We start from the raw sequence: 13,634 nt of genomic DNA on the forward strand, positions 1-13,634 counted from the left end.
TCACTATAGGACAATGCTGTCATTACAGGGCACTTAACACGTCACATGGGGCAAAGCCACAAAATTCAATTTTAGCTTGGGATAAAGGGAAATGATCATGTCATGTGAATATACTCAGTCCACTGGACAATGATGCCCCATGTGTGCGATATTACAGTACATAGAAATATACTGGTTATAGGATGATGCAGGGGAGTAACTACCACCATAGCAGCCGTTATGGGGCCCACCACATTAGGGAGTCCATCCCTGCAATACTGGGCCTCCTGAGCTGTCATCATGCTACCAAGGGAGATGCCTACAATGAGAGACAATGTACTGGGGGGTATGAGGTGAGATGCCCACCATGGGGGACACTAGGGGAGATGCCTATTATGGGGGACACTAGGGGAGATGCCTACCATGCTGGACAATAGAGGAGATGGCTACCATGGGGGACACTGGAGGAGATGCCTACCATGGGGGACACCAGGAGAGATGCCTACCATGGGGGACACTAGGGGAGATGCCTACCGTGGGTGACACTAGTGGAGATTCCTTTGTGGGGGACACTAGTGGAGATACCTACCATGGGGATACTAGGGGAGATGCCTACCATGGGGGACACTAAGGAAGATGCCTACCGTGGGCAACACTAGTGGAGATGCCTATCATGGGGAACACTAGGGGAGATGCCTACCGTGGGTGACACTAGTGGAGATGCCTTTGTGGGGGACACTAGTGGAGATACCTACCATGGGGATACTAGGGGAGATGCCTACCATGGAGGACACTGGAGGAGATGCCTACCATGGGGGACACCAGGGGAGATGCCTACCATGGGGGACACTAGGGGAGATGCCTAACGTGGGCGACACTAGTGGAGATTCCTTTGTGGGGGACACTAGTGGAGATACCTACCATGGGGATACTAGGGGAGATGCCTACCATGGGGGACACTAGGGAAGATGCCTACAGTGGGCAACACTAGTGGAGATGCCTACCATGGGGGACACTAGTGGAGATGCCTACCATGGGGGACACTAGGGGAGATGCCTAACGTGGGCGACACTAGTGGAGATTCCTTTGTGGGGGACACTAGTGGAGATACCTACCTTGGGGATACTAGGGTAGATGCCTACCATGGGGGACACTAGGGAAGATGCCTACAGTGGGCAACACTAGTGGAGATGCCTACCATGGGGGACACTAGTGGAGATGCCTACCATGGGGACACTAGTGGAGATGCCTACCATGGGGGACACCAGGGGAGATGCCTACCATGGGGGACACTAGGGGAGATGCCTAACGTGGGCGACACTAGTGGAGATTCCTTTGTGGGGGACACTAGTGGAGATACCTACCATGGGGATACTAGGGGAGATGCCTACCATGGGGGACACTAGGGAAGATGCCTACAGTGGGCAACACTAGTGGAGATGCCTACCATGGGGGACACTAGTGGAGATGCATACCATGGGGGACACTAGTGGAGATGCCTACCATGGGGGACACTAGTGGAGATGCCTACCGTGGGGGACACTAGTGGAGATGCCTACCATGGGGGACACTAGGGGAGATGCCTACCATGGGGGACACTAGGGGAGATGCCTACCATGGGGGGCCCAATAAAAAGGTTATATGGAGGAATCTGTGCAATATGGATATTAATAGCTATATAGTATATCCATGTAAGGTCTTACTCTTAGATTGTATTTGGGCACCCAGCTTTATGACACAGAGCTATAAGGATTTTATATGCTGCCATATTGTGCCTATATACAGCACTATAAGACTGGGTTAACAGACATTGGATGATGCCACATGCACAGATCGGACACTATATATTACATATGGCATCTTTTAGGATCCCATAATGTCATTGTTCTGCCATGATTTTGGGAATGTCACAGCAAAATGGCTGGACGTGTGAGTTAACTCAAGTGTGAACAGGGCCTGATAGTGATGAACTCCAGCTGCTCTGCCTCTAAGGGTGATGGCTCTTTTGAAGTCTACAAGGACAGATGTGCATGACTGATAAAGACCCTTCATATATCCAGAGGATAGGGTAGAGGGATCGACAGAATTTATGGTCTTTATAGTGTTTGTGTTCAGTATAGGATACGGCCACACATGCTGGGAAAGTTTATTATACACTGTGTGAACTCTGCTTAAAGGTGACATCCATCATTGTGATCTTCCCCTTATCATAGATAGAAGTGAGAAGACCATATTGGTAGAGTGAAAGCGCTATCAGTTCCTGCAGATCCTGCAGTTTTTTATTCATACGTTCATACCTACTGAGCTTGTAGGTGACCCTCATTGATAGAATTGTTGGGTTGCCATTTTGTACATACAGATGAGTAATCATGGTTATTTCATTATTATTCCTATAAAGAATTTGGATAAAAGTGGAACAAACCCAGTCATTTATATACAACATGACTCCTTACGCAACGACATTGTTCGTAAAAATAAAAAAGTGTGTGTGTGTTTGGGGGGGGGGGGGGGGGGGTTGTAGTAATATTAGAGAAGAAGGGAAGAGGAGGTGGGGGTAAGAACCTGAGTAGAGCTGGGGGACCCCCATAGGCCCTCTACACATTAGAAACAGGGGGTATGGACCATAGTTTCAGCAGGTCACCCATCACCTCTCTCCATATACCATAGGAGGCACAAGGTGGATTATTACTATGGGGACACAAAAAAAGGCCAATAGTATTAAAAGACACACAGAGGGCAAATAATATATTACGGGGGCATATATGAAGGAAGTAAATACTGAGTGGAGTATTACTTTGTGATAGGCACAACAAGAGTACTATTAAAGGGGTATTCCAGGGAAAAACAACGTAGGAGATTGCGGGAGATCCAACCTCTGTACAATCTTTGTATCGGGCCCCTGGCTTTTGTATTAGGAATAGAGCCATTCCTATGGAGCCAACAGAGAGCCGAGTACAGTGCGTTGTCCCATAGGAATGAATAGAGCCGCGGGTCACCTGCTGGATGCATGGCTTTATTTATATTACAGAAGTCAGGGGCCCGATACGGTGGTGGGCTGGGGGTGCGCTCTCTCCTACCTTTTCCCTATCCTGTGAATAGGGGAAAAGTTTTTTTCCCCTGGAATACCCCTTTAATGTGTGGTGGTATAAATGTGGGGTGCATAGTACAAAATGTGAAAATATCATCTATAGTTAGTTAATTTATTCCGGATTTGCTCTGCATTTCACTATGTTTGAGGTTTATCATTTACTGAATCCTGTTTTATCCTCTGCAGAGTCATTTTTGCATCAGGTCTATGAGATACATGATTTCTGCCCAAAGTCTTCTCTTCCAGGTAACATTTACATCTATAGGTCCAGCTAACTAACTTAGTCTAATCAACTTTTTTCTCTAGTTGGAGTTAATTGGGTTTCCTGTGTAGTTTACTATGTGTATTTGACTAACACCCTACAGAGACACAAGTCCTCAGTATATTAGCAGGACCCCGGCTGAGGCCACTCTTAATAGCAACTTCATTTGCCAGGCCTCAATGACCATTTGTTCTGGAAATACAAAGATTGGTGAAAGGAGGACTGAGGTGTGAGGAGGTGGATTTGCATAGTCATGAGCATGTAACCTAAGAGGTGGGAGGACCACACTTACAGTCACTCTGATTCCTCCTTAGAAGAAGTACTCTTGGCTCTCTTGGCTTCTTGGATACTACATTTTCCCCTCTGCTGGACAGAAGATCAAGGTTGAGAACTTTGCTGCATCTGCAGCTTTGACCGCCAAGACTGAATATGCTGGGCGTTTTTGTTACCCCAGTATTACTACTGGGCCTGTATTCTACACTATGCCTTGGGGAGACCCTCCACTTCTACACAGATGAAGAAGAAGCTCCGGGAACTGTTATTGCTGTTCTATCACATCATCCCATGTTCAACTCCACTGAAGGTCCTGCCACTAATTTCCGTCTCATGAAGCAGCTCAACAGTACCAGTATCCATGTCCGAGAAAGTGATGGGCAGCTGAGCATCAAAGAAAGGATAGACCGAGAGCAAATCTGCAGGAGGTCTCCAAATTGTGTTCTTGCTCTGGACCTCTTCAGTTCTTCCAAGGACTCATTCAAACTTATTACCGTGAAAGTGGAGGTGAGAGACATCAATGATAACACCCCCCATTTTCCCAATCCTGAAATGTACGTGGATGTTTCTGAAGCAGCTGTGGTGGGCACCAGAATCCCATTGCAAATGGCAGTGGATGAAGACATTGGTCTAAATTCTATCCAGGACTATCTACTCTCTGGTAACAGTCACTTTGGCCTTGATGTACAGACCAGGTCAGATGGACTTAAATATGCAGACTTGATTTTAACGAACGAACTTGATAGAGAAAGTCAATCTTTATACAGGCTTGAACTGGTGGCCAGCGATGGAGGTAGCCCTCCACTTTCCGGGAGTACAACTGTGATTGTTCGTGTTCTGGACTTCAATGACCATAGCCCAACCTTCCAGGAGAGTTCTGTTACTGTGGACTTGATGGAGAATGCTCCTATAGGACATCTAATAGCTGATTTAAGTGCGACTGACCCAGATGAAGGAGCAAATGGAGAAATTATGTATGGCTTCACCGCTCAGGTGTCTCAAGAGGTACGTGAACTTTTTAAGATTGATCCAAAATCCGGTAGTGTCATTTTGGAGGGAGAAGTTGACTTTGACACAAAGAATTCCTATGAATTTTATGTCCAAGCCCAGGACCTTGGACCTAATCCATTATCTGCAACCTGTAAAGTCATCGTGAACATTGTAGATGTCAATGATAATGCTCCAGATATTGCTATCACTCCCTTGACTTCCTTTGACCATGGAGTAGCTTATATCACGGAGGCGGCTACTAAAGACAGTTTGATTGCATTGATCAGCACCTCAGACAGAGACTCGGGCCTAAATGGCAAAGTCCACCTAACCCTCTATGGACACAATCACTTTAAACTGCAGCAGGCCAATGAGGATAGCTTCATGATAGTCACCACCTCACCTCTAGACCGCGAAACCATAGCTGAATACAACCTGACCCTGGTGGCTGAAGATCAGGGCTTCCCTTCTATGAAGACAATCAAAAAGTATACGATCAGGTTGACCGATGAAAACGACAATGCTCCTTCCTTCACTAAACCAATGTATGAGGTGTCTATTCCAGAAAATAACGTCCCCGGAGCTTACATCACCACGGTATCTGCCAGAGACTCCGATGCTGGCCACAATGGCAAAGTATCTTATAGACTGATGGATGCAAAAATAATGGGGCAATCCTTGGCTACTTTTGTGGTCATTGATGTGGACTCGGGGGTTCTACGTGCTGTACGGTCTTTGGACTATGAGAGGCTTAAAGAACTTAACCTTGATATTGAGGCCTATGACCATGGAGTTCCCAGACATTTGACAAGAACTCAATTGACGATTAAGATCACTGATCAAAATGACAACTCTCCAGTGATAACCTATCCTCTGCTGGAGCATGGAGCCGGTGACATCCTGCTGCCGGTCAAGGCTCCACAAAATTATTTAGTATTTCAGGTGAAGGCCACAGATGCCGATGATGGAGTGAACGCTCAATTGTCCTACACTATACAGCAAGATACACATAAGCTATTCACCATGAATAGAGCCACTGGGGAGGTCTACCTACATAGAAGACTCAACCCTTTACCAGAGAAGAACCTCAACATAGTAGTGGTCGTATCTGACAGCGGTAGACCGTCTCTGTCCTGCAGCGCAACCATAAGATTTACCCTCACCGATGCTGCTCCATCAAAAATGGAGACCGTCATCATACAGCCATCTGAGGAGGAACAACATCAACTAGACCTGTCCATCATCTTCATCGCGGTATTGTCAGGAGGCTGTACCTTACTCCTGGTTGCCATTTTGTTTGTCGCCTGTTCCTGCAAACGAAGATCTGATCGGTCTAAGCAACAACCTGAAGAGGGCGCTATAGAAACCAAAGAACGACTACTCAACACCACCATCCAGTCCAAAGAATGTGCATCATCTTCTCCTGACTCCTGCCACCTGTCTCTAAATACAGAGACCGAGAACCTCAGCGTCTCCTCCACAAGGGAGCAGAGGGGCGAACTCCACTCTGCTTCATCCGTAAGTAATATTTTATCTTGTTTTCCTCACCCTTGCTTTTAAAGGGGTACTCTTTTGCTGGCGCTCCGGTCCGCGGTTCCCGGCCACTTCCTGGTGTCTGACGCGAGCCCGAGAAGATACGTCTCAGGTCCGCTCAGCCAGTCAGTGACGGAGGCGGGATCCGTTTCAAGTCCGCTCAGATCCCGCCTCTGTCACTGACACTGCGATGCGGGACCCGCCGCTGGATCCGGGGAGGTGAGTGGACGTCTTTTCCCTCAGCCACCTCCTCCCCAGTCCCAGCAAAAATGTGCCCCCCCCCCCCGCTGGAGTACCCCTTTAAGGATTAATGTACGCTAGGGGGCGCTGTTACATTTCATATATCTTACAGTACTATAATTTTCTATGTTATTTTTTTTTTCCCAGAGTTCAGTTTCGGCTCCTTCATGTTCATCTGACTGGCAGCAAGACAGATTGTCGGACGGTGTGAGGTAATAGATTTTTTTTGTTATTTTGCCCTTTACTGTAGACCTTCAGGAACTGATGCGGATATAACTGCAGAGTATGTATTAGTGTGTGTATATGGATCATACACATGGGTCTCTATAGGGCCTGTAGCACCTGGCAAACTCCATTACAGACCTTACATCCCATAATACTTTTATCTTGCAGCAGTTCACACCCAGAGACCGGAAAGAAAGGTGACAGCGACTTCAATGACAGCGCCTCCGACACCAGTGGAGAAGGTGTGAGGAAAGGAAGCCTCCTGCCCACCCAGGAGCCATCTGGTAGGTGTTCATTATTACTCCACCTGTTACCCTCTTACTGAAGCTGAGCAAATCATGCAGCCCTCCCCTTCAAGGGTTTCTCCAGGCCTAAAGAAACATGGCTGCTTTCTTCTAGATACAGCACGTCTCCTGTCCTCAGTTTGGGTGTGGATTCGTGGCTCAGTTCTATTGAAGTGAATAGAACTGAACTCATCCACACACAACCTGAGGATAGGGGTGGCGCCTTTTTTTGCAAGAAAGCAGCTGTTACTTTTTCATCTCACTTTTTGAGCTTGCGCTTTTCTTAAGGTAATTGCATGGAATTTGTATAATTTTTGAATGTCCCTTTTTTATGTGTGGCTTTAACGCCAACCATTCATTTAGATTGCTATCCATTGGAACTTTCAGAGTAGAATAGCAGCTAGTCTGGAGTTTTGCTGGTTTCCACTGAGGCCCCTGCACTTTATTAGGACTCTTTAGTATACTGGGACTATTTTATTGATGGCCAATCCTCAGGATAGGAGATCATCTTTATCTGTTCCAACAATGGACACCTCTGCCAATCAGCTGCCTGCCAGAGCTGTGGCTACATACACAGGGAACAACAAACAGTGCCATACATTGTGCAGTGGCCATGCTGGGTTACTGCAGCTCATCTATCAATCACTTCAAAGGGAGCTGAGCTGCAGTAACCCAGCACAGTTATGACATGCTGGATGGTGGCCCCCCCACCGATGTGATATTAATCCTGAGGATAGGCCAGCAGTGAAAAAGTCTCAAAAAAATCAATAGACGCTCCATTTTTGTCATTCCCCCTTGAGGGAATAAAGGAGGGGGCTCTTGACATAGGTTACTCATCCTTTAATGATTAAAGGGATTGTCTGTAAGGGGGAGGGGGGTGTATAAAAATGTGAATTAAAATAAATAATTATTCGTTTATTGGCATATTTTGGGTATAAAAAATGCTTTTAGATTTGTCAGATTCATATACGTCATCTCTATAATTAATTTTTTTTTTAATCCTATTTTCCAGAATCTCAGTGTCCTGAGAAGTCGATGGAATACCATGGTACAGAGAGCCAAATCGTTCACCGCAGCAACAAGTCTCTGTACAACGGGCACTATACCATCCAATATCAGAAGGAATATGCCATGTCTTACACAATGGCGCCCCCTTACTACAGCACCTATAACCCTCGAGTCTACAATGGTCAGCCCTCCCATTACAACATAAAGGACTCTTATTACCACGTCCACCACCAACCTGTGCTGAGAGAGTACGAGCGAGATCTCATCTACCGAAGTGCAACTTTATCACCGTCCAGACCCTCCAGGGGCCTCCGAGAACCAAGTTACAATCCGGAAATTACGGCACAGACTTATTCTAGTAAAGTGGCTACAGCCTTCTAAGCTCATGTGTCACATATGTATGGTATATGTTAAGCAGGTGTGACAAAGACAAAGAGACGCACTGGGCTTCTGCCTACGGAGGTCTATACGTATTGATATACTGAACGCATCAGCTCTGCTCACTCTCTCTAAAGGAACACTCCAAGAAAAACTACTACTAGATAATCTTAGTGAAGGTACTGAGGGGGCGGAGCCTGACATGGGATGATCTTTCAATCCTGTGTCATGTACCGCCCCCTCGGAGCCAGCAGCCACAACATGGCGTGGTATCTACTAGGAGTGTTCCTTTAAGTGGTATCATGACTTCAGGTCTGTGAGTCATTTCTGTTATATGAATGTGCTTTGGGTGTTTTCTTCTATGATGTAAATAGGACTTTGTATAGTATAGGATTTACTTGTTCAATAAATATTTATTACTGAGATGACTGTCTATTGTACTCTGTTAACAACAGGTATAAATGTATATTGCTGTATACCCCTTTAAGCAATTAACTATTTAAAATTCGGGCAGTAACAGTCAATATGGCAGGGTTGTCACAATTATTTAAAGGGGAACTTTAAAGGTTTTTTTTTTTTTCTTTCAAATCAACTAGTGGCAGAAAGTTATCAGCTGCTGTATGTCCTTCAGGAACTAGTGGTTTCTTTCCAGACTGCTGCCACCTCTGTCCATGTCAGGAACTGTCCAATTCAGGAGAGGTTTTCTATGGGGATTTGCTACTGCTCTGGACAGCTCCTGATACAGACAGAGGTGGCAGCAGAGACATTGGAAACAATACACCACTTCCTGCAGGACATACAGCAGCTAATACGTATTGGAAGACTTGTAAGTCAGGACTGTGGGAAATGTGTGACTTCCATTGAGGCAGGTGTAATGATGAGTGTACTTAAGAGGCTATCCAGGATTAGAAAAAAAAACAGTGCCACCCTGCCCTCAGGTTGTGTGTGGTATTATAATTTAGCTCCATTCACTACAATAGAACTGAGCTGTAAAACCCACTTCCAAACTGAGGGCTGAAGAGATGCTTTTTCTGGCAGAAACTGGATGTGTTTTTTCTATGCCCTTTAACTATCAGTCTGCTTTTTCGGAAATGTATCTAAGGAAAGTAAGGTTCGAGGACTTAAGGAGGAACTCCTATTCCACGAAGCAACAGCAGCAGGTCGGTGCTATCATAGTCGTTTGTCTTTCAACATCGTTCATGTCGGTTGATCGTAGCCTTCGATATCGGCTAATAATCATTCTGTGTAATAGGGCTTTTAGTTTAACATTCACACCCTATTTTGCTTTAAAGTTTCCACCCATCTGACAATTTGAAAAGTCCAGCGTCAACCCAAAGTTGTCAGGAACCAGGGGATGTAGCAAGAAAGTAAAAACATCATTGGTACAAAGACACTCTTTTAGTCTACATTGAGGATATCCCTTATTAGCATGTTGCGGCCAGTCCCCATAGGTAACCCAGGTATCAACAAGCAGGTCCCCGACTTCCACCAATTATGAAATAGAGGTGAGAGAAGAACTCAGTTAAGCACTTCCCTCTCCATCTTGCAGTAGGAGAAGGTCTAGAGCGTCCCTCTTCAGCAACTACACAGAAAAAAAAACCTGCAGACCATGGAGAGAAGTGCTTAGCCGAGCGCTTCTTCCACCTCTCAATTTTAATTTACTCCCAAGATTAGTGGCTTCTAACTTGTGGTTTTCCATCTGAAACTACTACTTCCATAAAGGAATTCTGGGAGTTGTAGTTTCACCATAGGCTGGAGGCCCCCATGAAGTACGAAGCTGCGTGCAGAAAAAAAAAATTAAGCGCTGACAAATTGCTTACTAAAAAATCATTTTATTTGCAAAACAATCTGCGTAAAAAGAACAATAAATATAGTTATATCTATTTACAGGCTTTGCATAAGTTAGAAACAAACAAAAGCGATACGGCGCCCCCTGGTGACAGACAGCGCAGTGATCTGATGACCAGTGTCCCCCAGGTGCCACCACCAGGCACCGCACTCACCACACTGGGATCTCTGCTGGGCAGCACACTGGCATCTCAATGACACAAGACGGCCACTATATACCATGCCAATAGTGCCCTGTATACAGTAATGATGCCAGGGCCGGCCTGGTAAGACCCTCAGGCACAAGCACAGGACATACAGTACATACAGTATATTGGGGGACATGAATGGGAACTGTGTACAGATATTGTACAACCTTTATCTACCACCTGCATACTGTGTATTATATAGTAACTTCTTACTATATAACTGAAGGTGGTCAGGGCTGCGGAGGTCAGAGGTGGACCCCGAGTGACCACAGGAAGAACCAGAAGTAAGGCACTTATACAGCTCCACTGAGGTAGGCAGCTCACTGCAGGGCTGGTGATGGGCAGTAAAGGATTCTGGGTACGGTGGCTCAATATATGGCAGAACTTGGCGTTTCTTCTGTATTACTGAAAGAAAGTGCTAAAACGTCAATTGTTCTTAAGTGTCTATGGGTGTCGTCCGGTGACGTATCGCGTCATCTGCAACCCCCAAGTGGTGGTGTTATCCGGAGAGAATTGTAAGTCATGTGACCCTGTGTCCATTATAGATCCGTCACTTTGTTCTCCACCAGAGCAGAGATCTGTTGTAGGCGATAGGCCAGCTGCATCTTCTGCCCGCTGGGGTCCTCCTCCAGGGCTTGGCTGATCTAAGGGGAAAGGAGGATGAAGGTTAGCGGGGGTTCACCCTAAAAAATGACACGGTCAGCTACAGATAAAAGATGGCGGCCCGCTACCACATTCCCAAATGCAACACCTGCTCATCTGATTGTTATGTCAGTGGTCATGAGGGCCACGCTGCAAAGATGTCACACAGAGGGGGGCGAGGCAGCGAGCGGCACATCCGTATACATTGCTAGAGACATAGAAGACACTCACCGGGTCATAGTACTTGTTTATATAGTTATACAGCTCCTGCAGGGCAACCAGGGAGTTCAGGTCATCAGAGTGAATCTAAGAGGGGGGAAAAGGGGCTTTAGTTTACTATAGATAGATACAGATATCTCCCCTCATCTATCTCTCTCCCCCCTCCACCCACCTCTCTCTCTCCCATCCACACCTCTCTCTCTCTCCCATCCACCTCTCTCTCTCTCCCATTCACCTCTCTCTCTCTCCCATCCACCTCTCTCTCTCTGTCCCATCCACCTCTCTCTCTCTGTCCCATCCACCTCTCTCTCTCTGTCCCATCCACCTCTCTCTCTCCCATCCACCTCTCTCTCTCCCATCCACATCTCTCTCTCCCATCCACATCTCTCTCTCTCCCATCCACCTCTCTCTTTCTCTCCCATCCACCTCTCTCTCCCATCCACCTCTCTCTCTCTCTCTCTCTCTCCCATCCACCTCTCTCTTCCATCCACCTCTTTCTCCCATCCACCTCTCTTTCTCTCTCTCTCCCTATCCACCTCTCTCTCTCTCTGTCTCCCTATCCACCTCTCTCTCTCTCCCATCCACCTCTTTCTCCCATCCACCTCTCTCTCTCTCTCTCCCATCCACATCTCTCTCCCCCATCAACCTCTCTCTCTCTCCCTATCCACCTCTCTCTCTCTCTCCCATCCACCTTTCTCTCTCTCCCATCCACCTTTCTCTCTCTCCCATCCACCTTTCTCTCTCTCCCATCCACCTTTCTCTCTCTCCCATCCACCTTTCTCTCTCTCCCATCCACCTTTCTCTCTCTCCCATCCACCTTTCTCTCTCTCTCTCTCTCTCCCATCCACCTTTCTCTCTCTCTCTCTCTCTCTCCCATCCACCTCTCTCTCTCTCTCTCTCCCTATCCACCCATCTCTCTCTCCCATCCACCTCTCTCTATCTCTCCCATCCACCTCTCTCTCCCATCCACCTCTTTCTCCCATCAACCTCTTTCTCCCATCAACCTCTTTCTCCCATCAACCTCTTTCTCCCATCAACCTCTCTCTCTCTCCCTATCCACAGGGGCGGATTAACTTTACCATAGGCCCCGGGCTGTTGACCAAGCTTGGGCCCCTCACCCCACTGTAACTGTAGCAGCACTAGCCTGGCCATCATAGCACAGAATAGATAATGTCATGATGCCCTGAATTGTGCAAAATTGCTGTAAAAAAGCAGTGATTTTTTGCAAATCATGGCGGAACTTTAGCCAGCAGAAAATACACCCCTGAAAGTATAAGTCTTTTTGGGTGGCCATGGGCCCCCCAGGAGCTTAGGGCCCCGGGCTACCACCCGAAAAGGACCTATTGTAATCCGCTACTGCCTATCCATCTCGCTCTCTCTCGCTCTCCCCATCCATCTCTCTCTCGCTCTTCCCATCCACCTCTCTCTTCCCATCCACCTATCTCTCTCTTCCATCCACCTCTCTCTCCCCCTAACCGCCCATCTCTCTCCCATCCACCTCTCTCTCTCTCTCTCCCATCCATCTCTAAGCCCAGGGCTGCCAGTCACCAGTGTATTGTCTGACCCATGTGACCCCTTTCATTCTGCCCAGGCTTCCATTATAACGATGCTAAGGTTATATCAGACCTGGGAGCTGTACTCACCCCTGACAGCTCGGTAAGAGAGGAGTTCATTTCCTGGTAGCTAGCCGGGGTGGCCTCAGCGATGTCGGCATAGTACCTGGGAATAGAGGAACATAACACACTGAAACCTCATTGAGACGACCATTGCACTGAACAGTGATGCTCTAAGGGGTGGGCTTCTTAAAGAAAATGCCTATAGGTTTAAGCACATAGGGGAAGATTTATTAAACATGGTGTACCAACCAATCAGATTCCACCTTTTATTCCTCACAGACTCTGTGGAAAATGAAAGGTGGAATCTGATTGGTTGCTAGGGACAACTGAGACACTTCTACTTTACACCATGTTTGATAAATCTCCCCCATAGAATCCAACATGCCCGATCCTTCTCTCCTCATCTACCATTGGAGGACAGTCTGGCGATCATCATACACATTAGATGGGTGATCCCACTGAGCTTGGGGTTGACTGCCACACGTCTAATGTGTACGCCCAGCGGAGGTTATATACTTACTTCTCCACCAGCTGCTTGTATCGGGGGATCTCTCGCGCATACAGTAATTTATTGACAGGAGAGTCCTATGACGAAACAAGAAGAAAGTCATCTCAGTCCTGGTATATACTTATAGAAGGACCCCCAATATTTCCCATCATCCTTCTATACTCACTCTGCCCACTTTATGCTCAGAGATTGTACATGAGTCAATGAAGGTCTGAGCAATGACTGACAGGATGGAGTCCACGTTCTCCGACACCTCAATATCAAAGACCATCTGAGGGTTCTTCAGGATGAGCACCCAGAATCTCTGCATCAAGCTGGAGCAAGGAGAGCGTCCACTATTAGAACAATGCTTT

The 13,634-nt window shown here is 46.8% G+C and overlaps 2 protein-coding genes across 4 annotated transcripts in view; one reads left to right on the forward strand and one right to left on the reverse strand.

Moving 5' to 3' along the window:
- Positions 1 to 3,758: 3,758 nt before the first annotated feature.
- Positions 3,759 to 8,263, forward strand: LOC138766380 (protocadherin-8-like). Its single transcript, XM_069943956.1, has 4 exons — positions 3,759 to 6,110; positions 6,513 to 6,577; positions 6,759 to 6,874; positions 7,887 to 8,263. The coding sequence occupies exons 1-4, from the start codon at positions 3,759 to 3,761 to the stop codon at positions 8,261 to 8,263; spliced, it is 2,910 nt and encodes a 969-aa protein (XP_069800057.1).
- A 1,849-nt stretch (positions 8,264 to 10,112) lies between these two features.
- The window catches only part of PLXNB3 (plexin B3), a 47,810-nt gene continuing 44,288 nt past the window's right edge, over positions 10,113 to 13,634 (reverse strand). For all 3 annotated transcript variants that reach the window (XM_069943638.1, XM_069943637.1, XM_069943639.1), the window contains exons 31-35: positions 13,448 to 13,595; positions 13,294 to 13,358; positions 12,801 to 12,876; positions 11,170 to 11,244; positions 10,113 to 10,940 (exon numbers count right to left, since the gene is read on the reverse strand). In XM_069943638.1, coding sequence (XP_069799739.1) covers positions 10,836 to 10,940; positions 11,170 to 11,244; positions 12,801 to 12,876; positions 13,294 to 13,358; positions 13,448 to 13,595 — 469 coding nt within the window. In that variant the 3' untranslated portion in view covers positions 10,113 to 10,835. The remainder of the gene's footprint in view (positions 10,941 to 11,169; positions 11,245 to 12,800; positions 12,877 to 13,293; positions 13,359 to 13,447; positions 13,596 to 13,634) is intronic.

Source organism: Dendropsophus ebraccatus, chromosome 10 (genome assembly GCF_027789765.1).
Source record: "Dendropsophus ebraccatus isolate aDenEbr1 chromosome 10, aDenEbr1.pat, whole genome shotgun sequence".
NCBI lineage: Eukaryota > Metazoa > Chordata > Amphibia > Anura > Hylidae > Dendropsophus > Dendropsophus ebraccatus.

Excerpts from the sequence above, each read along its gene's own strand:
- LOC138766380 (XM_069943956.1), top strand. The coding sequence starts at position 3,759 with ATGCTGGGCGTTTTTGTTACCCCAGTATTACTACTGGGCCTGTATTCT. Across the intron at positions 6,111-6,512 it reads AACTCCACTCTGCTTCATCC|AGTTCAGTTTCGGCTCCTTC; the intron begins GTAAGTAATATT and ends TTTTTTTCCCAG. Across the intron at positions 6,875-7,886 it reads GCCCACCCAGGAGCCATCTG|AATCTCAGTGTCCTGAGAAG; the intron begins GTAGGTGTTCAT and ends CCTATTTTCCAG.